The sequence below is a fragment of the Aspergillus viridinutans genome, assembly GCF_018404265.1.
Source record: "Aspergillus viridinutans IFM 47045 DNA, scaffold_2, whole genome shotgun sequence".
Taxonomy (NCBI): domain Eukaryota; kingdom Fungi; phylum Ascomycota; class Eurotiomycetes; order Eurotiales; family Aspergillaceae; genus Aspergillus; species Aspergillus viridinutans.
Window position 1 is genome coordinate 3,893,556 of NW_025091218.1, and position 24,587 is coordinate 3,918,142.

The 24,587-nt window shown below is 51.5% G+C and overlaps 5 protein-coding genes across 5 annotated transcripts; 1 reads left to right on the top strand and 4 right to left on the bottom strand.

Annotated features, from left to right (window-relative positions):
• Window positions 1-419: 419 nt before the first annotated feature.
• On the bottom strand, window positions 420-12,290 carry Aspvir_004785 (histone acetyltransferase TRA1; the record flags this gene model as incomplete). Its single annotated transcript, XM_043268007.1, has 4 exons — window positions 420-1,103; window positions 1,152-11,876; window positions 11,963-12,120; window positions 12,239-12,290. 4 exons carry the CDS (start codon window positions 12,288-12,290, stop codon window positions 420-422), a joined length of 11,619 nt encoding a protein of 3,872 aa, XP_043123942.1.
• A 1,040-nt stretch (window positions 12,291-13,330) lies between these two features.
• On the bottom strand, window positions 13,331-15,998 carry Aspvir_004786 (protein phosphatase 2A regulatory subunit RTS1; the record flags this gene model as incomplete). Its single annotated transcript, XM_043268008.1, has 8 exons — window positions 13,331-13,474; window positions 13,592-13,919; window positions 13,991-14,118; window positions 14,188-14,358; window positions 14,419-14,772; window positions 14,843-15,442; window positions 15,546-15,872; window positions 15,975-15,998. The coding sequence occupies 8 exons, from the start codon at window positions 15,996-15,998 to the stop codon at window positions 13,331-13,333; spliced, it is 2,076 nt and encodes a 691-aa protein (XP_043123943.1).
• A 1,380-nt stretch (window positions 15,999-17,378) lies between these two features.
• Aspvir_004787 (transcription factor TFIIIC subunit TFC1) lies at window positions 17,379-19,487 on the top strand (the record flags this gene model as incomplete). The annotated part of the gene is made up of 5 exons (XM_043268009.1): window positions 17,379-17,555; window positions 17,606-17,915; window positions 17,967-18,044; window positions 18,095-18,203; window positions 18,254-19,487. The coding sequence occupies 5 exons, from the start codon at window positions 17,379-17,381 to the stop codon at window positions 19,485-19,487; spliced, it is 1,908 nt and encodes a 635-aa protein (XP_043123944.1).
• A 410-nt stretch (window positions 19,488-19,897) lies between these two features.
• On the bottom strand, window positions 19,898-21,048 carry Aspvir_004788 (uncharacterized protein; the record flags this gene model as incomplete). The annotated part of the gene is made up of 2 exons (XM_043268010.1): window positions 19,898-20,883; window positions 20,949-21,048. The coding sequence occupies 2 exons, from the start codon at window positions 21,046-21,048 to the stop codon at window positions 19,898-19,900; spliced, it is 1,086 nt and encodes a 361-aa protein (XP_043123945.1).
• A 2,177-nt stretch (window positions 21,049-23,225) lies between these two features.
• Window positions 23,226-24,383, bottom strand: Aspvir_004789 (ribokinase; the record flags this gene model as incomplete). Its single annotated transcript, XM_043268011.1, has 1 exon — window positions 23,226-24,383. One exon carries the CDS (start codon window positions 24,381-24,383, stop codon window positions 23,226-23,228), a length of 1,158 nt encoding a protein of 385 aa, XP_043123946.1.
• Window positions 24,384-24,587: the final 204 nt, after the last annotated feature.

The window sequence follows — 24,587 nt, forward strand, 5'->3', positions numbered from 1 at the left end:
CAGGTATTTGGCGTTTCGGTTTACGGGTATGCATATCATGGAATCCTCAGCGCAGTACCTTGTACATGTCAGTTATGATACGATCTATTTCAATTGAGCCTATTTCAAAACAGTAAAAAGTGGCTGCCAATGCAATGCCCTGTCGAGTTCAAAACCAGTGAAAAGAACTGCAGACAAACGTGCGAAAACGGAATGTGATATCATAAGCATATCCTCAAGGAATCAAATGTGTCCCAGGACGCCACGCTAGAATAAAAAACTAGTAGAAAATCCAAGTCCAAGTATGCCCTTCAACTTTTCCCAAATTCCTGAGACCTCCTCCGCGAACCAGATGCCATCCCCCCGAACCGAGTCAAACAAACGCCAGGTAAAGAGTACACGATAGAACATGGACGAAGCAGAAACCAGTCGACATACGACTAGAGGTACGGCATCCAGAGTGCATCACAAGACGCCAGGTGCTGAGGGTTCACAGCCTTGGAGATCAGGTCGATGGTGGTTTGGTTGGCGGGCAAATTGCCCTCTGGCGGGCTGGCAAGGCTAACAGCCCGGTTGACAATGATGTCGCTATTGTTGTACACCAGGTCACGAAGCTGTTGCACTGGAAGTACACCGCGATGTTGCGCCGTGGCCCAGAACATCATCTCGTCACGAACGAAGATGCTCAGTTGCTGCTCGAGCTCATGACGCGTTTCGGTGAGGCAGCGGGCGATCGCCATCAAAGCGCAGGCAAAGAGACCTTCAGTTGCGATCGGTCCCATCAGTGTCTGGATATTAGGCGTGAAACGGAATGGCACCTGTTCCGGGTTGTAGAAGAAAGCCTTTGCGGGGTTAATCGCTGGTATCAGCTCCGTGCCCCAAATGTCACCTGTAGATCTGGAGATCATTATCTTGTTGGGATACCGGTTGCCCATATGCATCACGTAGGTCATGAATGCGATAGCCGCGTATTGATAGGAGAATTGACGACGGAAGAGCCAGAAATTTGCAAAGTTGGGATACGTCTTCTGGAAGTAGTCCTTCACAATCGTACTGGGCACCCACTTCTCCTGAATGGCCGTGAGAATCTCGGTCCGAAGAACCTGTTGCTGGTCAGGGGTCCGCTGGGATACGTTAGCTTGCTCCACCATTAAACAATCTGTTTGACGTACATTTTGCTTCGTCTCTGCCAATGACCGCATTTTCTCCATAGTAAACAGAACAGGTTCATCCTTGCTGGTTCCCACTCGGCGGCAATAGTCCTCGAATATGCCCTGCATAGAAATGTATGAAGGATCATCGCGCACCAAGCGAATGTGCGGCGCGAGGGGAACCATGAGCGGGAGATGGAAATAAAGGTTACGGCGCCGGCTTTCCTTGCGTTTGCCAAGAAGCCCGTTGAAGATACGGAAGAGCTGCAGGATGCGCTCTTCTCGTCTACAGTGGCGAGCTGCGGGATGTTGAACAGCGAACGGATGCACGCTACCGTCATGGCCACGAATCTTGAGCCGACGATGGCAAACACCAATACCCCGGACAAGGTCAATATCTGGCAGGAACCTGTCGATGCGCACGAAATCCTGGTTCTTGTCCTTGTGCAGCAGATATTGTCCCGGCACCTCGACTTCATCAAATTTCAGGAAGCGGAACTCGCTCAGATGCGGCGAATAGGTTTCCAAAAATTGGTACTGGCCGCGGCGATCCAGCTTCTCCTCGAACTTGTCACGCCAGCGACGCAGCTTCTGGATGTATTCGTACATGGTTGGCTTCTTGACGACGAAATCGGCTTCAAAAGACTTGCGAATATGTGCAGGGAGAATCGTTTCCGCGAAGCGAGTGATATTGGCCTCGGTGGCGGCAGGTAGTTTAAAGTCTTGGGCGTATGAACCGGGCATGCGACCCACGTAGGCCAAGCCATCGTTAAGCAGGGCGACAATGAGACGATAGGCGTCCTCGTCAGGGGGGCACTTGAAGTTCTTGTGAATCTGGTCGACCATCGTCTCCATTGACAGTGCAAGCAACGGGAAGGCAGTCTTGAGACCGGACATGATTTCGTCCGAATACTCCCAGGGTTTCTTAAGAGGCTCCTTTTCTGGCTCTGCTGCAGCAGTCTGGGTCTGCTGCTGCACCCCGTTCTGCCCAGGGACTTGCAAATTAGCCTGTTGTTGATTCTGAGGTTGCTGCATTTGTCCTTGCCCTGAACCTTGGGGTTGTCCAGGAGTTGCACCGGAGGGTTGAGCTTGTCCCTGGGGCTGAGCTTGGCCTTGAGCGGGTGATTGCTGGGACTTGATCTGACCCTGACCTGGACTCTGGCCTTGGGCTTGACCTTGAGATGGTTGGCTAACCTGACCCTGAGCAGGAGCATTTGGAATAGCAGGTTTACTACCCTGTGCAGGAGAACTGTCGGCCGTCGCCGGAGAAGGCTTGGGGTGGGGCGACGCCTGCTGCTGCCTAGCACGATTCAACTTCTCCTGCTTCTGCTCATGCTGTTTCTTGATACTGAGCATGTCCTCCCGGTTCGTACGGAGGAGGAAGAAGAGCGCCTGAGGGTACAATTTCGCTATCTTCACCAAGACGGCCTTGCAAAGGCGTGCTTCGCGGTGCGACAGGCTCGTAAGAAGCTGCGGTATGAAGGTAATCCAGTACCAAACAGGTGTGTCTCCCTTGAAGTTCTCGAAGGCTCCGGCAATTCGTCCCTCTTCGTTGTCCAAGCTGAGAAGCCAGAGAATACGGCTGAGAAGCTTTCTAGACTTCGCATTCTTGTAAAGGCCGGCAGCCTCAAGGTAACAACTAACCGCATTGCTGGCCAGTTCATAGTCCGATGGATCGGCCTTGAAGCGTTGATCACTGTACTGGCCCCATTCAGACCAGGCCTTTGCGAGTCTCAAGTCGTAGTACAAAGCGACCCCAAATGCCTCGTTGGCCTCATTGACATGGTTGAGCTTGGCCAGGAACATGCCTTTGAGGGTGTAGAACTCTGCCTTCTGCTGTGCGCCGAAGTAGTTGAGATTTGTGTTGTTGATTACATCCAATCCACTGTTGAGTTCCTTGGGGTTCTGATAATGGCATTTTGCCTGTTCCCGTAACTTCAAGAAAGCCTCTTGAATTTCAATGTTCGGTAGGGTGTAAATCCGGCTGAGCTGGTTGATACAGACTTCGGGCATTTGGTGCTTTCGAGCAACATGGGCGAACCTGTTGATGATCCATGCTGTCTCGTGGTAGCCACGATAGGCGTAGGAATTGCTAGCCACGTTGTTCGTCTGTGGGGGTAGCAGACTTAGGTACGTCGCGTTGATGAGCTGGAAGATATGCTGGCGCCAGGTGACAAGATCCTGCCAAGCGTTAATATCATCCCAGAGATTGGGAAGACGGTCTCGCCACGTTCCAAGCAGCAGCTTCAACTCAGCGGACTTGGTATCCAGGTTTCTTTCATTGGTTTGGGACAAGCTTGCACAGATATGGCTGGCATCATGAAGCTCAACAAGAAGTTGGAAATGCTGCAATATCGGAATATGGGCATTTGTAATATTCTTCGGCAGCTGGAGCCATTTGCGAATGGATAACTGGATCGACTCATCACACACGCCGTTGAAATCTTGCAAATTCTCTTTCTTGAGATGGAACTGCAAGAGCGACATGAAAGCTTGGAAGAAAGTCCGCCTGGGCGTGGGCGCATCGGAAACAGATTTGATGAGCGATTCGATCTGCTCCCTATTGCCTTCGCTTTGCCAGTTCTCAATGTTCCTCCAGGCAGCCTCCAAGAGAAGATCATTAAGATTCTCGTGCTTGGCAAAGTCACTCAAAATCTCCCACTGCTGCAATTTCTGGGCGCAGATCAACCAGTGATCTTCCCACAGGTAGTATTCGCCTTGCGAAAATGGCATTGCACCGGACCGTGCCTTGATCTGAGCATTTTCGTAAAGCTGCTGGGCCTTATCCCACATTCCTTGCTGTTCATAAGAGAGGGCAGCGTTGGTTTCAACGAACTTGCATCGACGCCGCCAGGTACCATAGAAGAAGTCATCTTCTTGTAGACCAGCATATACCCCCACCAACGCATCCAGGTTACTCTCACGTACTGTCGGGGTATCAATGATTGGACTGATTGCGGTTTCCTCCAGGTAGCTGGCAGCCGTGTACCACGCGTCATAGGTGCGACTGAGGTACTTCATCACGTGAGGAGGGACTTTGAATCGGGGCTTGGACCTGACGGCGCCTTCAAGCAGAGCTTGCACAACATTTGGCCTCTTGTCCAGCTGTCTTTGATGGTATTCGCGCGTGATGAGTGTCACCATGCCCTTCTCCAAGTCGATACGGTCCTCCCTGGACAGTGTGGACCAGAAAATCGGAAACAACGTGGTCCACAGACTGTAAGAGACGTTTGGGTCCGTATGCTGGAGTTGGCAGAGCGGCTCCATCAAATCTCGAGTTCTCACGTCGCCGATATCGGCTATGAATCGCTTACGATCGGAGATAAAAGCCTCCAGCTGAGCATCGACCATGACATCAGTCTTCCTTGCGTCTTTTTCAGCATTGCTCAGAAGGAAAGACAGAGGATAGACGGTGAAATCGTCAGGGTGAAGTCTAGCAGGTGCTGCCATGTCGACACATCCCAGTATGAGATGGGAGGCTTGGGCGAGCCAGAAAGAGTCCGCGAGAGTGTCCCAATTCTGGCAGGTAAGGACATAGCTTAGCCGGGAGCTAGCTAGTCGAGTCAAACTCCGATCGAAGATGTTCATGAACCGATTACGCATTTCAACATCCTGCGCTCTAGTGCCAATTAAGAATGCGTGCTCCAGCCTAACTGTGAGCTCAGTGCGTGTTATCTTAGAATCTTCGTAGATCCTAATCACCAAATCCAAGAACTTCTTCAGCATTTTCTGGTCCGATCGAGTCTCAAAAAGTAGCATCTTGTGTAAGACAGCAGTCTTCTCCTTCAAGGTCGGCCAAGATTCCGTTGAATAGAAAATCCAGGTCTCAACCATATTCAGTACTTTGGTGCAAAGGGCCTCATTCTGTGACCTTTCCACCAACTGTGCAAGTACACTCAGGAAAGGGCGTCTTTGCTCACCGAGGTGAGACATGCGCACAGAGATCAGCTCGATTGTCTTAACAATCAGGTCAACACCGATTTCATATTCCTGTTGATCCGGCACATTCTCTGCAGGTTTGGCGGCTCCAGGTGGATATTGTGCTTGCTGGTTGTTCGTCGATGCTGCAACGTGGTCTTTCGCCAATTTCTGAGAGAAGGCCTTCATAACTGGGACAATATGGGCGTCCATCTCAGCCGGTTTGTTCTTTGAAAGAGTCCAGAGGATATTGAGGCTTGAAATGTAGTTGTTAGCCGAAAGAGTCTCTGTCGCAATGGCCGACAGGTAGGTGACAAATTCAGAGGGCGAGTTCTCAACATCCATAGCATCTTCCTCCTCCGGTTGATCTTCTGGCAGAGCATCAAGAACGCGTCGTATTGGGGGCGGCAGTTTGGGAGAGATATCCATGTTATCCTCTACGCCGTGAAGTGAATCCTGAATTTCCAGATTGTCTGAGCGCAAGGGCTTCTCGAACAATTTTTGAGCGAGCGGAAGACGAGCAGTGATCCATTCATCAGGCTTAACTGCGAGAAGCACACGCACGACTTGCAAAGCATTAATCATGCTGGTGATGTGCTTTTCGTCTGGCTTGTCCGCCTTTTCCCCGGCAAGGATCGGTTCGGTAATCTTCTGATACAACTCAATATCAAGATCGCCCCAGTACTCAGGAGAGAGGAGGTTCCTCAGTAGGAATACAGCTTTCTTGACCATGTCGCCAGTCAGGATGGCCGGCTGCTGTTGCTGTGGTTTTGACGAAGGTAGCTCGCGGAAGCGAGCAGCTGGAACGGGGAACCTCTCGGGCACGGTTGTAATGAATGTAATCAGGTACTTCGTCATTGTAGCTCGTAGGTCTGAAGGTATGATGTACTCAGTGCGCTCGTGAGAACTAGGAGGAGCAAGAGCTGCAGAGGGTGAAGATGTGTCTTGTGTATCTTCAAGTTTGCGCTTCCTTGCATTTGGCGACTCCAAGATGCCATTGGTCATAGCGGTACGGCTGCTAGTAACCCTCTTCTCTTCCCAGTGCCAAATCAGACCGATTAGATTCAGAGCGAGCTTCTTGCTTTCATTATTCGAATTCGGAGGTGCCGCAATTTTGATCAAAGAGGGAACGATAAGTGGAACGAAATGCTCTCTGGATTCATAGAAGAGGTCGGGATGCCGCACAAGGAATTGAAAAATGCTCATGACTTGTTGCAGATTCGCAGTCTCTTCCGCTAAGATGCGTCGAGGCCACTTCGCCCACAACGGATACCGTGTGTCAGGCGCCTGAGCATTGCTCGTTGCAGACATTATCCTCGAAGGCAAAACGGGCGCCAGAACGTCAAGAGCCTGGGTGACAAGGGCTTTGCCCTCGTTTTGATGTGCTCGCAACAAAGCGACGTAGACCTGGACCACGATCTTGAAAGGTGTCTCATAGTGGGCAATGAAGTAACTGATGAGAACATAGGCCCCATACTTGTTGATTATATCTTCAAGCCGAATATAATTCCAAGCAAACTTAATGATGTCCTTGCGAGAGTCTTGGACGGTCTGATGATGGTATTTGATCAACAAAGCTGACAGCTGGAGTAATTCCATGCGCGAATGGTCCACGCCAGCTTGAGTAGACTCCTCGCTCAAATCGGTTAACTGGGGCCTCCAGAGACGGCTCTGAATAGATTCGGTCATGCTCTTATCCATCAGCTTCGGGCTGTTAGAAGGGCTATTCCATGTTGTTTGGACGTCCATGGCGAGTATTGGGTTGACCAGATTGTGGAAGGCGTACGTCTTCATCTTCTGCGAGCAAGTGCGTTGGCCGTAAAGGTCGAGACAGCGCATGATTACTGACCGCCGGTAGTCGATCGATTCGTTTGTTATGATGTGGCGGTAGATGAACTTGGGGAATGCCAGCGTACGCTTCAGTTCTTCTGCCGATAAACCGTCTATCAGGTCAAAGAGGAAATCCAGGTCCTGCACCGACTCGGACAGGTAAATGGTGAATATATCCATCAACTGGTCCTCCGCTTGCTCCACCCTCAGACGTTCGTTTGCCGGAAGCCGATCATTGCGCAGCTTTTTCTCAAGATCTCGTCCAGCATTGAGCAGCATGGTCTTAAGATCAGCGTGCGAGACCAGCCAGCGCTTGGTGGCCTGGTACGAGCAGACAGAATGCGCAACATAGATACCGTTAATGGCAGCAGTATTCCTGCCATCGGCTGAGTCTTGTCCAAAAACAGCTGACTTGAAGCCCTCGGTGTCTGCTACGACTGCAGCACGCAATGCCTCGCTGTCCGGGTCCGCGAGGATCTGGCCAAAGAATCGTCCGAAGCGCTCCTCTTTAAAGCGAGCTTGGAAAAACGCCAGACTCTCCTTGGGATAGCGATTGAGATACTTGACAAGCGGTTTCCGGAATGGACTGTTAGATGTTCGGCGAAGCTTCTCTTCCAGTTCCAACACTTTATTCACAAGGTGCTCCATAAATGATGTGGCGGCTGGAGGAAGAAGGTGGAATATGTTGAAGATCGCAGTGACAATCTTAATTGTCTGATTCTGCTCGACAAGGCTAAACGATACCTTTTGCAACACCGCATCATCCGCTATTACCTTCATGTGATCCAACAGCCGGGCACCAATCTCGACCTTGAAGTAGTTTGTCAACAGGGTAAGGAGGCGAGCAAGGCCATCCAGTCCTGCCACACTAAGGCGTTTGGGATCCTGCAGGTTCATGAGAATTGGGCGAAGGCCATTCTGAAGTAGATCCTTGGGCAGCTTGTTCGTCTGCGTGAGAACATCCCTGAGACCTGCGTTGGCCGCCTCGATGGCATCGTGTGATCGAGAATAAAGGGACTTGAAGAAGACGGAGATAATGCGCGCACGGCTGGTGTTCTGCGGTGTATTTGCGAATTCTGGAAAGCTCATTGCCATCGACAATAGACGCAGGCAGGCCACACGGAGATTGACAATCATTTCGGCATTCTTGAACTCATTCGGCTTGGTTGCGAGAGACTCATCGTCAGCATCTGCAAGGGCAAGGGACTCTAGCATCAATCGATTCAATGGCTCATTGAAGGTGACAATGTTGTTGTGGAGGCTTAGGCAAAAGGTTATGGCATCAATGAAGCCGATCTGAGTGGGGAAAGGCAATGCCCGCAGAGGCTTGTTAAAAATCGACTGCAGAAGCCGGTCTTTGACGGGGAAAATGAGCTCGTGTACTTGACAACCAAGCACCTCGGCAATTGTGGAAAAGCTCCTTCGCGAAGCCTCACGGACATGCTTGTTCATATGCGAAAGCTCATAGACAAAGAAACCGCAAAGGGACCAAAGACGACTCTTCTCGTTCTTCATGTCATCCTTGGACACATTCTTGCAGCATCGTCTGAGAATCAAGTCCAGGGTGTCACCCGCACTGACTCGAGTGCTAGCCGGTAGATCAGCGGGCGTATCCTTGATAACGTACATCAGTGCTCGAGCGAATTCAAACTGTTTATCAAAGAGCCAAGAATCCCCAAGATCAAGTTTGGTTGCGAAGAGGTGAATACCCAGGCTGCCTCCCGCCTTGGTGAACCATTCCTCGCTATGACAACTATGGCAAAAGACACGGCCCAGGTGCTGGAAGAATGGCAGTTTCGCAACTCGCTCAGGTGCTCCAAAAATAATCCCCGCGGCGTCCTTCATGACCTGCATTGCCGCCTGAGCGCCATCGCGGACACGAAGGTTATCAGATGAGAGGCTTTCGACGATTGCTTCAGCGAGAATCCGCGAGTCTAAATAAACGGGACCTTCTCCACTATGGACATCAAAGGGCTTCCGGTTATGTCTGGCTAGCGCTAGGGCCCTTCCGACTTCGACAACTGCAAAATGCTTGCAGACTTCAGCCACGAAGGCAGCTGCGCTCTGTTCGATGTCTGGAAGGGTTGTGGCGAAAATGCAAGCTTTCAGGAGCTGCTTCAGAGTGCCCTCCTGCGCCAACTTCTTCGCAATTGAACTAGACCTCTCAGACTTGTCCAGGATGTCGGCCATGGCTGTGGTTTTGCCCTCGAAGAGGTCATTGGCGTGCAAACGCAAAAGAGCAGCTAGATCTTCCGGGAGATTCTCATGACCAATGTAGAGTTTCAATTGGGATGAGAGCATGCGGAATGCCTGTTGCTTATAGTAGCCATCAGAGGCCTTCGCGGCGGCCGTCTTGGGAACCTCCATTAACTTCCTGATTGCTAGGTCCACCCCAATTCCGCTGGGGAACGGCCGTTTCTCACTGGGCCCAATGAGCTTGATATCGAAGCTTGGTGAATCATCAGAAAATTGCTCGAATGTAAGCTCAGGCGGATGGTTCAAAAATTTCCTGTTACGGCCACCTAATTTGCCCAGAATTCGCATGGTTGTATGAGCGTGGAAATGATTGTAGGGATGCGGTCGCAGATGATCCCATAGAGCAGTCATCAATTCGTCCATAATGGGAGCCATGATGGGGTCCAGGTAGTCAGCCGTGAGATTGTCAACGCAAAGCTCAAGGGTTCGCAGGCCCTGCCCTACAAGATCTGAGTCTGCACGCAATGCTACAACGATGGGGCGCATGAGGTAGCTCAGGTGAGGCAGAAGATGGGACAAACGCGCGGGCACAGTGAGCGTCAGTTCGACATAGAGATCACGCTCTTGCGGCTTTCGAGCAGCAAGCAATAAATTGTTGAATGTCTCAAGGAGCATCTCCAGTAATGGAAGGATTTCCTTGTACAACAATTCGAATCGGCCCCCGCCAATACTGCGAAAGAGTGACCGCAGGAGGAGGAAATAGTTCATGGGTTCTTCAGCGGTGACTGATAGCTCGATACATTTCGTGACGATCTTGGTTACATGAGGATGCAGTACCTGCTCATTTTGGACGGAGAAGAGGGTCACGGCCATGAAAGAAAGCTTGAACATCCTGAGGAGAATTTTCGCTTTGGTCATGTCAGCGGTTCCCACTTCATGGATACGATCCATGAGGTACTGGAGCACCATCCCGGAGAATGCAGGAGAAGTGGCTTCGCTGGCGAGGAAGAATTGAGGCAGGTGAAGTAAAGCCCCATGCTCAAACATAAGCTCATGAAGGTAAGGGATCTCGGAGTGAAACACCTCATGGAAAGTAGCCGTATCAATGCAGTGGAAGACAGTCCCAAAGCTCTCCAAAAGCTCTTTCTCTTCCCGCGACATAGGCGCCGTATACTGACTGGCAAGGAAATCGAAGGGCGAACTATATGTCACTTCTGGCGCAGGCTGATCGACGCCATAATATTTGAAGACACGCGCTCCCTCATGGAACAGCTTCTTGATAACCCGTACTTCCTCTGCATTATAGCCGTAAGAGACTTCAGGCCAATTGATCGGCACGTTGTTGGGGTCGATCTGAATATGTTCTGGGTTGCAGTTCTTGAGCTGATGAAAGATGTTCTTCAGTCCGTTGATGAGGTTCTTGAACAGGAAGATGTTGTCCGAGACAGGGTCTCCTCCGCGATCGCGAGGGTTCGAGGTCTTGATGGGCGACGCCGAGAATATATCGATCTCATCCCAATCTGGAGGGTTTTCCTTGTCCGCGAGATATCTTTCGGAAGAAGGCTCAATATCTTTCTTGCCTGCCTTGTACGCCTTGGACACCTTGACGGCATTATCAAATTGATGATTAATCCAAGCAAATTTATCACCAATAGCATCTAAGATCATGATCAGGAAATAACGGGCCTCACGCTTATCGTCTAGCTTTGCAATCCTTTCGGCCATGTTCAAAAGCAACTTAGCACTCATGGTTTGAAAGCTTGTTCCCGGGAAATCGTCGTGAAGATTCTTTGTGTACACTTCGACTGTCCGCCGAATTTGATCGCGAGTGAGGTGATCTCGTACATGGTGAATAAGATCTGCAAGCATGCTGTAGGCGAGTGGCCGCATCGTCTCGTACACAGTTAATCCATCGCCGATGAGGGTTCTCTCGTCGAGAAGTTCGTCAATCTTCTCCAGGAAGATCTTCCGGTAATTAAAATTGATAATATGCCGGATGGCCACAAGAAGCTCTTTCCTGGCGCTGGATTTCTCCCTGGGGCAATCTTGGAGGAGTCGAACCACAACGGAAGGAAGTGTAGGGAGAAAATCTTGGAGCTGGTGCGCATACATACGGAGCAGGTACGCGAGAAAGCTCATTGTCTTCACTTGTGCTGTGATGAATTCGCCAAAGGCAGCACGATTTTTGATTTCCCTGCATACGCCTGTAAAGATTGTCCCTTGTGCTGCTGCCTCCGCATGCGCCCGCTCCTGCGGCTTGGCTTGAAGGAGAAGAATGCTCTTTATTAAAGGCACGAACAGCTTCACATTGGCCGAGACCGAATTCCGATGGGTCTGGAAGATGGACACGACTATGATTGGGCACTCCGCCAAGACCTTGAATGACTGCATACCCTTGAGCAGGACATTGCTGGATTGCTGATCTGGTCCGAGATCTGACACCGACGTGGCAGGCGAACTGGGCCGAGGGGACTGGAAGGTCTGTACTGAAGCACTCGGGGTTGACGGCATTCCGGACGGTGTAGCCTGGCTTGGTGCATCGAATGTATCACGGACAACCTGTTCCATCGTCTGAAACATCTCTTGGATGAGCTCCAGGAAGGGCTGTACCCGGGCAGCTGTCGCAGTTGCTTGGTTCCGCTCCAGATCCATGATCGTCTTCATGCAGAGAACCGCGTTCTCCTCATTCTCGATGCGCACAAGATCCATAAGCAGGTCAACCATATCCGCAGCGTAGGGTTCGACATCGGGAGAAGCCATTGGCAGTCGGTGTAAGGTTTCGAGGACGCAATTCCGTAATTTCTAGGACAGGGACACCGATATGAGCTCCAGTTTCGCCAATCTCCCAAATTGAGAGGGGAAAGAGCGCTGGAGCTAAGGCGACTTACCTGTTCGAATGACAAGTTTGTGAACACCGGCTCGCCCTTCAGAATATTCTTGAAAACTGGCCATAGCTTGGAAAGGAAAATTGGATAGCTTGCACCAGAGCACAACGGCTCAATGTTGTCTCGTAGCTCGACCGCGACGTTGGCTCTGATTTTAATATCTATGTCGCAAACTGGTTAACACAGGTCGAATGGCGCATATCACTGACAGGATTTGCGCCTCGGGTGAAACGGTCTCGTAGTCTGCCCAGACAGATATGCATTGAGGTAGGAACGTACCAAGCTTATCGTCGCCCAGCTTGCTGGCGTAGATATCAATGCTTCGCTCCATGGCTGCGGTTGATCCCCGGAGGAGAAGGTATTAATATGTCGAATGGAATTGAATCAATGCCAGGCCGCGAGGCCGGCTAATTATTGAAGAGCCAGCACAACCGGTTTCGCGTGTTCCCCTCACATGCGGGACATCGAGGGAGGAATCGTCTCTTGACTCGCTCGACGAAAACGTTCTAGCTAGGTGAGCAAAAGAAACACGGTCGTTAAGTCATTAAATTCCCCCGCTTAATTTTTGGGGTGATAATCAAAAGGGAAAGTATTCGCTCCAAAAGAGGGTATCAAGAAGTAGCGGAGGGGAGCGTGGAAGGGAAAGAAGGATATTAGATCTCACAGACTCATGCCTTGAGAACTCCCAGAGCAGAAAGCTGTAGAGCAGAACGCGGGTATCGCAGAGACCCCGAAGGAAACACTAGGCCAAATCAGGAAATTTCGGATAACTATTTCCCCGTTCCGGCTGGCGCGCGTCTACTGCGGTAGTCGCGTTACGTAGCCTATCAAGACCAAGGAGTATGTGTCAGTGTGCCTGACCCTGACTTTACACATTGAAGGCACGTGCATCAACAATTGTTGGAAGCATACGACAGTCCATAGAGTGACTGGAAGTCTTTATTTTAGAAATTCAAAAAGATGAACCGACAACAACAAGGTCGATCGAGCGAAACGCCATTCGCACCCGTTTTCCAGACCCGAACAGAGTTCTAATAGTCCAAATCAAATGTCCGCTTGGTCAACCGCGGGGGCTCTATAAGCCTCACGCGCACTGTGAAGGATATTGAAAGTCATGTACATAAGAAAGAAGAGGGTGTGGAAAAGAGGAAAGCGACCAAGGCAAAAGGCTCGCACGGGTGAACGGCTTGTATCATATGTCAAGCCAAACAAAGTCAAATACACTTTCATCGCAGCTCATAGTCGCTATGCCATCGTTGCACAAAAAGGAAAATCTAACGGAGTAGTCATGTTACCAAACCGACCATCACTTGAGAGAGTTGCTCCGCGACAAAAATGATACGGCGTTCGAACCAGCCGACCGTCGTCGATCTACACGCGGTCGAATCTCACTGCCGCTACCACTTCGTCGCCTTCGCGTATAAGAACCGTCGAGAGAACCTCGGCGCCGTCTCTGGAGCAAACGGACGTTTCAACGTTAGAATCACGCTTGCTAGACGCCGAAATGCACAAAATCTTAGCAACATATACAGAATGCGACAACAAAATTCAAGTAGATAGTCCTCGATTACGAGTGACAATCACATGCGACAAACGCGAACACAAAACCAGTCAGGGTAGGATGCTACTTACCGTAGTTGGTGCACCCTCTTTCCGCTCCTTGTTTGACGCAGAATCCTCCAGTTTCAGGGCGTTGAGACGCTTCTGATTATCCTGAGCAAGGGCATCAACCTCATCAATTTGCGCCGGCACATCTGCAGGTGGAGCTGGAGGCGGTAAGAGTCCGTTCGTCCTTTGCTTGGCTCGCTCCAAGACCTTCTCCCATCGCTCTTGTCGAGCTTTCTCACGCTGCTCAGCGCTGTTCTGCCGCTCATTATATTCATGGGAACATTCGTCAAAAAGTTGAGGGTTGATTTCCATGAACATCTTCATGGCATTGTACACCATGCTGTGAATTGTTCTGTGAGAGGGTAAGAATGTTTAGCGGATCTGACATAAGAAGTACGCCCAAGACTGTAATGATCAACTTACCTATTCCAATGTCCCTTGGAGTTCTCGTAAAGCGGCGCGAACATGATGGGAAGGATCGTCTCCACATTGTCACTGACCAAGTTGCAGAAATATTCATTGTTCCAAAAGTAGAGTGCGCGTTCCGCGACCTGGAAAGCGACGATTTAGTCACATAATCGTAGGACACAGTCCTGGTCAGGTATTTTCTCTGCACATACCTGGAAATGAGGACTTGCAACTGACTTGGCCAGTTGTTGAAAAAGAGGTACTTGAACCTTGGCAAATTCCGCTGGATCCATGACTTCGAAGATATCTTCCACTTCGTTAAGATACATGACCTCCTTGGTGCTATTCGTCTTAGGCCAGTAGCGTAGCAAGCCCAGAACGACCTAAAATCCAAGTTATCAGAAGAGCTGGGCAGGGGATACTCAAACGCAAAAAAGGCTCACCTCTTCAGTCAAGGTAGAATCCTTTTCAAGGAATTGGACAATGCAATAAGCGAGTTGTGGGTGATACATGCTGAGACTCCTGACTTTGTGTAAGGGGAGCAGCACTCGGGTCAGGAAGAGCTTATGCTCCTCCTTCAGAGGCAAGGCAAATCCGTTGATGATAGACCCCAGAATTTCTAACAACTCGGCTATTCCGTTGAAGCGCTCTGTCTCGTACGTGAATTGGAAGAAAACGTTGTTGATGGATCGACGGATATAAGACCGCAGATTCAGGAACTTTCCGTAGATCCGATGCAAAGTGGTCTTGAGAAAGTCCCGTTCCCGAGGGTCTTCCGAATCGAATAACTCCAATAACTGATGAGGATTAGTATCGCTGTACGTGGTTCTCAGGGGGAGAAGAAAGGGCTTCGAGGTATAATTGTACCTGGAGGACAAAATGATGATCGATATATGCCTTGGCGATGTTGGTGTTGAAATCTTGACTCTCGATAAATCTCAAGAAGAACTCATATACAACCTGGATATGCGGCCAGGCCACTTCCAAGACCGGCTCGTCCTCTTCGGGATCAAAGGCCTCGCCTTGGGGGGTCACTGGGGGAGGGATGGGTCGGAAGAGGTTTTTGGCGAACATCTCGACCACACGGGGGTACATGGGCTCGGTGATCACTGAACGGTTGTTCGCTACGTAGTCCAGGAGCTCGTGGAGCGCCAGTCTCTTGATCTCCTTGGACTTCATGTCGGCTGTAGGATCATTGAAGTCGAAAATGATATTGCACTGGTCAATCTTCTGCATGAAAAGCTCTTGGCGCCGATTCGGTGGCACTTCGTGGAAGCCGGGAAGTTTCTCCAACTCCCGTTGGCGCTGATCGGAGATATCGAATCGTGACGAATGCTGGCGCTTTGGAGTCCGAATCCCTTCCGACATATCCTTGGGTGTAGTCTGGAGGCGATCAAAGACATGAGATTTTCTCGGAGGAGCCAAGTCGCCAGGCATCGTCTCTGCGGCACCAGGGGGAGGGACATGCTATCGAGATAGGAAAGTCAGCACTCCTCGGTTGTTTCCATCGATACAGTCACAGCGCGATCAACGTCTCCGACGGACTTTGGAACGTCGCTAGGAAACTCACCGGTGGTGCGCTTGGGCTGATAATAACGCTAGGCGCAATCGGCTGCCCTTGCTTGGTCGGAGTCCCTGGTCCATTGTTCACAGGCTGTTCAGCTACACCTGCACCATGTGGAATGAAATGCTGGCCAGCGGGGTACACCCCCGCTTGCGCAGCATTATCCGGTGACTTTCCCCTTATATCATTTACGGAGGTCGTAGATGAAGTCGGCGTGCCGTGATTCGGGGACGCGGATTGCTGGGCCTGGTGGGCGGCAAGGGCGGCCTGATTCTGGGAGTCTTTCTTCTTCGAGGACTTATTCGCTTCTTTTGCCCTCGACAACTGCTCATGCTGAATAGTTATTTTAGCCAGGAACTTGTGGTATCGCAGTGCTGTAGTGGTCGCCAGGCATCAAGGCGGCGAGGGGGGGCGGCGATCGTGGAGCAGACTCACCACTCTCTGTCTGAAACCCTTCATTGTCAAGACTATGTAACCAGCCACATGTACTCGGTCGAGGTTCTCGATGCCAGTGCAGCAAGCTGCCGCACACTAGCAGGAGGCGTTAAGTCGGGCAGCGCGGACGCAGTTCAAGGAGGAGCCACGGCGTGATTTGTTTATGTTCGGCCTGGAGTGACCACATGAGCATGTTCCAACCACAACAGGTAGAAAGCGACGGTAATTATCAATCGAAATATTGCAGGATTTCAAACCATTCAAGCCGGAAGATCGACGCCTTCAGACCCGAAAACCAAAATTAAAAAGCGGTGGGTTGAACGAATAGCCCCAGAGTTGAGGATCAAAATGGGGGGAAGCGGTAGGTTAAGGAACAAGCGGACAATTGTAGCACCAGGGGCAAACAGAAACATTTGAATCCAGTCACAAGAAACCATTGCTGCACAACTTACCTCAGTAGAGTATTCCAGAATCTGACAATGCGGATATCAAGGCCGAGTGGAGGAGACACAAGTCTGATTAGATAGATCTTTCAGTTTTCTTTCGGACGCGAACCCAGCGGTTTTCGATTGATAGATAGTCAGGAGCAGCTATCAGGTCGGTTTGGCCTGTCTGCTTGGGCCGATCGTCTGTCCCCTTGTCGCTTAGCGGCTGGCTGGGAAGAGCGGGGTGGGTGCAAGAGCCCCAGAAATTAAGATGGGCGATGCGGTTTGCAACAAGGAGTGAGATAATAAAAGGTTATTAAAATCAAGAAGAAACAGTAATATAAAATTTCAGGAACGGGAATTGCAGAAGATTGCTGCACGCTGAGTACCTAGATAGTATACTGGTGATTGTTGTTGTGGAGGTCTTTACGACGGGGATGAAACAAACTGTCCTGTCACTGTGGCTGAGGAGCGCTCGGGCTGGTAAATCTGCAGAGGTTCACACGACACACACAAGGACAGGCGCTGCAGCTATTCAGGAAGTTGTCTATCTATCTACATACTGTCTAGATCTGAGTGCTCACGCTGAATAGATCGCACGCTAAATCAGAGATCAGTTAGATGGTTAAATCACACTCGAGGGACGGAATCTCCTCTCAATAAGGCCTGGCCTGGATATAAGTCATGTGACTCGGCATTCTCTAATCACCAGTAGAGACAAGATCCTGGGGCGATACCTCAAGATTGGATTCAGCGTCACCATAAACATCGTGGATCAATTGTCAAAGTAGGCTTTCCATATGTCTGGTCTCACAAATTGAAAGACCGGGTCTACCGTGTGGAGTTGGCAGATTGTCTATTCCAATACATCGCGAGGTCCTATTCATACCTCGGTGGAAATATACATATCTCGTCTCTCCGTGATCACAGCTTCATGACTTATGTCAACGCCAACATTTGGTGATAACGCAAAGGCATGATGGAGGACCGAAAGCGCCCAACCAGTCGAGACAATATGATGGACCAACAAGGGACAAGAACAGCGCCCTACTACTCAATCCCTGCTCGTCATATCGTCAGTGTGGAGCACCCGGCGATCATCAAGGACGTCGACAAGGCCATCGAAACCCTACAAGGCAATGCAGGCATCTCAAAGGTAAAGGCGCATCTCCAGAAGTGCATTAAGAAAGCTGCTGACAAAATCAGATTCTGAACCCCCCAAAGGCTGATACCCGAGCCAAACTGTTTCTTCGGCCAGAGGATGCCATGTCTCGACCACTCCAGTCAACTAGCTCTGCTTCTAACAATATCCTGCTCAAAGTGACAGTTCCCAAGAGGACTGGCCGGAAACGCAAGAAGGGCTCGGATGAGCCATTCTCTGGTGTTCCTGTCACGACTGTCCATGAACAGCCTCAGCGGAGGAGTGCGAAGCAGCTACTCCGAAGTCTGAGTGACAACGTGGGCAGGTATAAGGTTGAACCTGTTGGGATGGTTAACCGGACGCATGTGTTTCGAGGTTTGTATTGCTCCCTTCATGTCAGCTATAGATTATTGATATATTCTCCAGGCATGCCGGACTTTGTCTATTCGACCACAGGGAGCCCATTCACCAATCGATTCCGGGAGCAGATTCTCTCTTTTGACTGTAAGCATTACATTCCTGGATAAAGAGTGCCATGACTAAGATTGAGACAGACGATAAGATGAAACAGTTTGATATTGACATGAGCAAGGGTGCCACATCCAATGTTGATATCATCCCGCCCCCCTCCCTCAGCCATGGGGACGTCCCATTCACCTACATGTATGACTCCTTGCAATAGATCGAGTAATCACTACTAACCCCAGCCAAAGTTACCGTCAGAACCCAACCGTCCGACAATCAGTCGACACCTCCGGCAATCTCACCACCGTCAACACCTCCCAAGCCGCCAAAGTCCACACCTATCTCCTTCCCTTCGACGCACCGGTGCCCACCAAGCCCCGCGAGAACCTCGCCCCCATCCACACCCTCGAGCCGACCCTACGAGAAACCATCGCCCTCGTCGAAGACCTCTTCAAAGACCGCCCAGCCTGGACCCGCCGCGGCCTCCGCAACCACCTCAAAACCCCCGAACAGCGCTACGCCCTCCGCCACGCCGTCCCCTACGTCGGCTACATCTTCCGCTCGGGGCCCTGGCGCGACGCCATCATCAAATTCGGCCACGACCCCCGCACCTCCCCCGCCTACCGCATCTACCAAACCGTCATGTTCCGCATCCTCTCCGGCACCTCGGAGCTCGCCCGCGACGCCGGCAGCGGCAGACGACACACCATCCCGCGACCCAACGAGGTCCCCACAGGACCCGACGCCTTCACCCCCTTACCAACCGACACACACCTCTTCACCGGCACGCCGCCCCTCCCACCAGACGGCCGCATGTGGATGTTCTGCGACATCACCGACCCGCTCCTGCGCTCCATCCTCTTCCCCACCGAGCCCGACCCGCCACCCCCAGGCTTCCTCAGAGACACCTGCGAAATCGCCGTCGACGGCTGGTTCGGCAGCGGCACCCTCGGCAAGGCCCGGACGATCATGCGCGCCAAAGTGCAGAGCATGCTTGACGGCCGCGCCACCGACGACCGCGACTTCGCCCGCGTCCTCCGCTTCCCGGACCACGTCGCGCCGGACGGCTCGCTGGCGCACTTCACGCTCGATCCCGAGGGCACCTCCTCGCGGGAGATGCAGCTTGCGACTGATATCCGGGCGTCGATCAAGGCGTCCTGGAAGGGTCAGCTTGATGCGGCGGGTTCGAGTGCGGGCGCGCGCGCGAATGCGAATGCCGCTCGTTCGGCGGGAGGGGTTTCGTCTGCTGCTGCGCGCGGGAAACGCGTGCAGTGGAGTGAGGATGTAGGCGAGGAAGAGGAGAGCGAGGGAGAGGAGGAAGAGCTGGAGGAGGCCGAGAGGCTGGAGGCTCAGGTGGCGGCTGCGGCGGACGCTGTGGAGGCTGCTGCTACGGCGGCGGACGAGGAGGAGGCGAATGAGCTGGGTCAGGAAGAGTCGGATGAGGGAGAGGATATGGATGTGGAGGAACCGTCAAGGCGATGATCGTTCTCAATGTTGTTTTGCGCCTAAATATAACCTATACCATGTTTGTGACTCTGCAAGAAGCGGACATTACCCGAAATCGTGGTCAAGTCGTAATGTCTTCAGGGCCTACGAGCTGGTCAAGATGACGAAAGCTAGAGCACTAAGTATAACTGCTTACAACAAGCAAAGCTAAGCAGGGAGCGGCTACAAGGAAAAATAAGGACCTATGGTCGCTGTGACGAATCGAATTGCTGATTACCTATGGAAAGAAATGACAAGCTCAAGAGAGAGGGTATCCAAGTTCGAACAATTCCAGAAACAGGAACCATTTTCAACGCCATGCAAAATGTGTGCAACCCGCTAGTTCAAACGCCGGTGCCATCCATACTATTATTAACAGGACAATAATTATTTCAAACATTAATTAATTAGGCCGTTGGTGAGGAGAGCTCAGCGCTGGGGTTGCTCTCTACCACCTTCTCCGATTCATCTGCAGTGCTCTGGCTTTCCCAGATTTCGATTTCTGCCTCGGATTCTGTAGATCCAGCAGCCTTGGCGGGTTGAGTAGCTGCAAGGATCGAGGATATGGATGATACACTTGACAACTTTGTCCGAGTGGGATGGGTAGGGTTGCGTGGCAGGGGAGGTAGGGTGGCCTTTGTTTCCGAGGCGGTTTCATCCTCCTCGTAAATCACGGCATATGAAAAGGCATGGCAGTCTTCGCCATAATAGTCAGCGGCATTGAGTTCACCGAGCGGAGAGCGAGGCTCATCCGTCATGTCGGTCTTTCTGGAGACGGAAGTCTCTCGCTCACGCGTCCGCGACAGGTCAATTCCCAACTCAGATGGAGGAATGTTCTCCTTGCCGCGACTTGAGATTTCCGCCTTGCCCTCGTCATCACTGATATCCAGCACGCAGGTAGAGTGCTGCATCAGGTTGGTCATTTCTTCCTGCTCCGAGTCCACGTAGATCTCAAAAGACCAGGACGCTGGAGTCCTAGGGGCGGGCTGGCTTCTGGGCTGCACATTGCCCAATACTGTCGCGATGGAGAAAGGCCGGGATATGCTCTTTCTGCCTGTAGGTTCTGGCCGGCTTTTGTTGATGGTAGAGCGACGAGTAAATGCTTTGCAAGATTTGCCTTGAGGCGAACGGCCGACAGGCTTGAGCGTTGGAGTGGATTTCGGTTTCGAGAGGGGTGCCTTGAAGGTTGAGGAAGGCATGGGGGAAGTAATGTTCGATTTCACAACGGTCAGAGTCATACGAGACGTCTTCAATGGCTTGGGAGAGCATTTGCTGGGATCATGGTCTTCGTCATCGCAGCCGCGCTTTCGCTTTGTTGACATGTTTAGGGTGGCCGGATCAATATTCTCCGCATCAACCTCGGCCAAAGGCCTTCTTTTGGCAGAGGACGCACCTAAGTGAGGAGCAGAGTGTTAGAAGGATGTTGTATGTTTGGTCAAGGGCTGAGGGAAGACGTACCATTTTGCTGGTTCTTGATGTTCCTTTTCGTCTTAAGCAAGGAGCGCATACGCGGCGCATCGAGGCTGGCAAAGGGCTGCCGCATTGTGGTAGGAGTCATAGTGAGGGCCGCCATACTGGACCGGATGCTGAAATGAATCGCACCCGCTGATGATCTTGCTGTCAAAGCAAGAATGCTTTCTTTCAATACTAACCAGGTCCTATATATTTAACAGTCGAATCCGACCGAGGAAGACGGAGCTGTGGCTGCCTGGGATTTGTTTTGATTTCGCGGAAGTGGGGTCCGCCAGGGATTGGCGGTCTAAGTTGACGATCCCGGCTGATAGTACTGGTAGAATAAATGATAGATAGATAGATCTATCGATCAGAGGGGAAGTAAACGATGAGTGGAGCAGGATTGAGTGTGGCTGCGACGGAGATAATACGGCACGGTCTGTTGAATGTATGATATGGTACGATCTGATACTGTGGATGTACAGGACGGGAGGGATGGGAGAAGACCGTGGTGGTAGGATGTGAGGATTAGATCAAGAACGAGGCAGACAAGGCAATGCACAGAAGATATATGGTCGATGAGGAAATATGAAGGATGCAAAAGCAAAGTAGAGGAGGCAAGGGCAGCAGACAGGGCGAATTCCTGGCGAAATTGGAGGGCAGGAATTGTTCTGACAGGTACAGCGACGCAGCAAAGGGATGCTTCAACAGCGAAGAATGAATGAAGTAGTAGTAGGATGATAATCCGTGATTGATATCATCTCCATGCCTGGATGAGGGACGAGGGATGCAGCGAAGTATTTGAGGCGTGTCTAGACGATGGACCTCCACTCCACACTTGGACCGTGATCGTTCGTGATGGAGCGCGTCATGTTCGTGTTGGATATCCTTCAAGTTTTAAGGTGTAGGCTGCCTACAACTAGATTACAAGCTATGCAAGGCGCGCTCCTTGTATTATCAATTATTGAATCAGCATCTCTATTGGACTCTCGAGGATCCCACGACTCCAGACAATCCAATTATCCTTCTTTTCATAGTAGCTTCCCCTCACTTCCTCCCACCATCTGCTCACTAGATGAAGGTTGTCGACGTGCAGCAAGTCGCGTCAACTCGTGTCTCTTACCGTTCCATAATCTTCATTCAGGATTTGATTCAACCCTTGATTGTCTTTGACCATCCTACAGTATAGATGGCCTATGGTCTTTGTTCCATGATAGACTCGCGATAACGAGACTACTCCATAGATGACTGTGGAGTCAACATACTGTGTAGATCAGTATGAGGTACATCACTAATAACAAAGGTAGTTACAACGACAAGCAAGATAAATAGATAGAATACTACTACTACTGAACAATACTCGAGTCTCCTAGGAAGTACTTGATTATCACGACTCCATCCCTTGGACGCGTCCCACCGACTCAGCAGGAATTAAACCTCAGCTTCAACTTCCAAGAAACAGGAAGTCCGATCCCAATCCGTACAGCACGTCGCGTCTTACTCCCGCGCACTGCCATCCTCCGTTTCAGCCCCTTCCTTGAACAATGCCTGCATCGGCGTCCACCGACTCTTAGTACATGACGGCTTATCTCAGAACCGGGCGTCCTTGCATGCATCAGCCAGAGTATAGGCAGACTGTAGTCATCGCTCAGCAGTAGCCGCATCTGACTCGGTTGAGAATCCATGCTGATTTGTCAATGACACGGTTCAAACTAATAGACCTAAAATTAAAGTCGAATCTTCGGTTCTTCTCAGCCAGTGGTTCCCTGCACGACGAGAGACAAGATGAAACGGACAACACATCCCCAGCGGCTGCGTCGAGACTATCGTGATTTGCTTGAAAAGCGTCATGGAGGCGCTAGGACGGTCTGTCTATTGCCGTAAGTTTTACCTCTGGAGAGGTAGTCGAGCTGGAAAGGGGAGGGTCATACGCGCTGGCGAATTGCCGCCGTTCAATTGATCTACGCTTGGACGTAATGTGTAGGCTTCGAGGCAAGCACCTCGTGCTGCTGTACTGAAGAATGGATGCTCTGAATGCTCATCTGTTCATTCCACAGCCCATCTCATTCCATTTCTCGTGTCTACTCGAGTTCCTAGGAATAGTTCTCTTAATGCCCGCCACTGATCTTCGTTCCGATGACCTGTGGGCAGTCACCCGGCCTTATACTTTATAGTCATTTGCCGCATTTTTCACAGTATTCTCGTGCAATGGTATGGGTATGTATACACGCCACCGTCGACCGTCTCGTTATAAGCCGCAGTTTCACCGCATACCAAGTATCGTCATATCTCATCCGCCCAAGGAATGCTGTCCATCGCTCCCTGTCGCTCTACGCACCGTGCTGCGGCGCGGGTCGCCAAACTCATCGCCTTGTCCATGACCTCTTGATACCGATATGCCTTCTCCTCTGCAGCCACGTCTTGTCCGGCTTTGCCATCCGCTCGTCGTGACTCGCGCCAGCGCGCCACTTCCACGGCATATGCACCAACAAAAGTATCTCCGGCCGCCGTGGTATCCAGCACATTGCTGACCTTCGCGGCCGGAATTTGCTTCGTAAATCGATTGACCCCATCCGCAGGGCCAGAGGTCCCCGCATCCGTCGCACTATACCAAACACCCTTGGACCCCAGCGTGATGAGCACATACGTCACGCCCAGCTGGTGGAAGTACCGCGCCACCTTCTCGTTTCCGCTTTCCTTCTCCACACCGGGAACAACCTTGAGCAAGTGCTCCTCAGACGGACTCATCAGCTCAGCCTCCGTCTCGTTCATAATAATATGGTCGACGGCAGAGTACACTTCCTCAGGCAATCCACCCGGCGGCGCCGGCGCAGGGTTATACATGACATCCGGACCAGCCTCGATCCCCTTCTTCCCCTGCGCTCGATGATTCGCCTTCCAGGCCCTAATATCCCGCAGAATGCCCACCACCGTCTCAACGGGGATCTCCCCCTGCAAGACAATCACATCCGGCACCGGCGCCGCAAGCCCCATCCCCAGCACGTCCTCCGTCGCCCGCATTCCCGTGTAATTCGCCCCCGGCGAGAACAGAATCCGGTTCTCCCCGCCCGCCGACGAGTCCACGATGATCACCGCCACCCCCGTATACGCATCCTCCACCACCCGCACGCGGGACGTGTCAACGCCCGACTTCTCAAGCGTGGGTTTCAGCAGCGCCTGGAAGTGCCCGTCCAGGGCGCCCACGGCCCCGACCATCTCGACTTTGATGTCGCTCTCACTCTGGCTTTCGGTCTTGTTGGAGGTCGAGGACGGTTTCCGCCGCGACAATCGCCCGCACGCGACGGCCTGGTTGGCGCCTTTTCCGCCGGCGCTGGTGAAATATGAGGATGCGGTGATTGTCTCGCCTGGTTCGGGGAAGCGAGGGGTTACGGAGACCATGTCGGCGTTTAGGGAGCCGATGACTCGGATTGTAGCTGCCATGGTTGTAGTTGCAATCGATTGTAAGGAAGGACCTTGTTGTAACTTGTGCCGTAGGGCGGAGATGCGGGGTGAAGTATTGTGTAGATCGGTGGGTCTTAGAGATGGTCAATTCAAGACGTAGAGTTTGATGAGAAGAGTGCACTTACATTATAGGTATTATATTAATATAGATTGCGTTGTCCGAGATGTTTGAAGCCTTGAAGA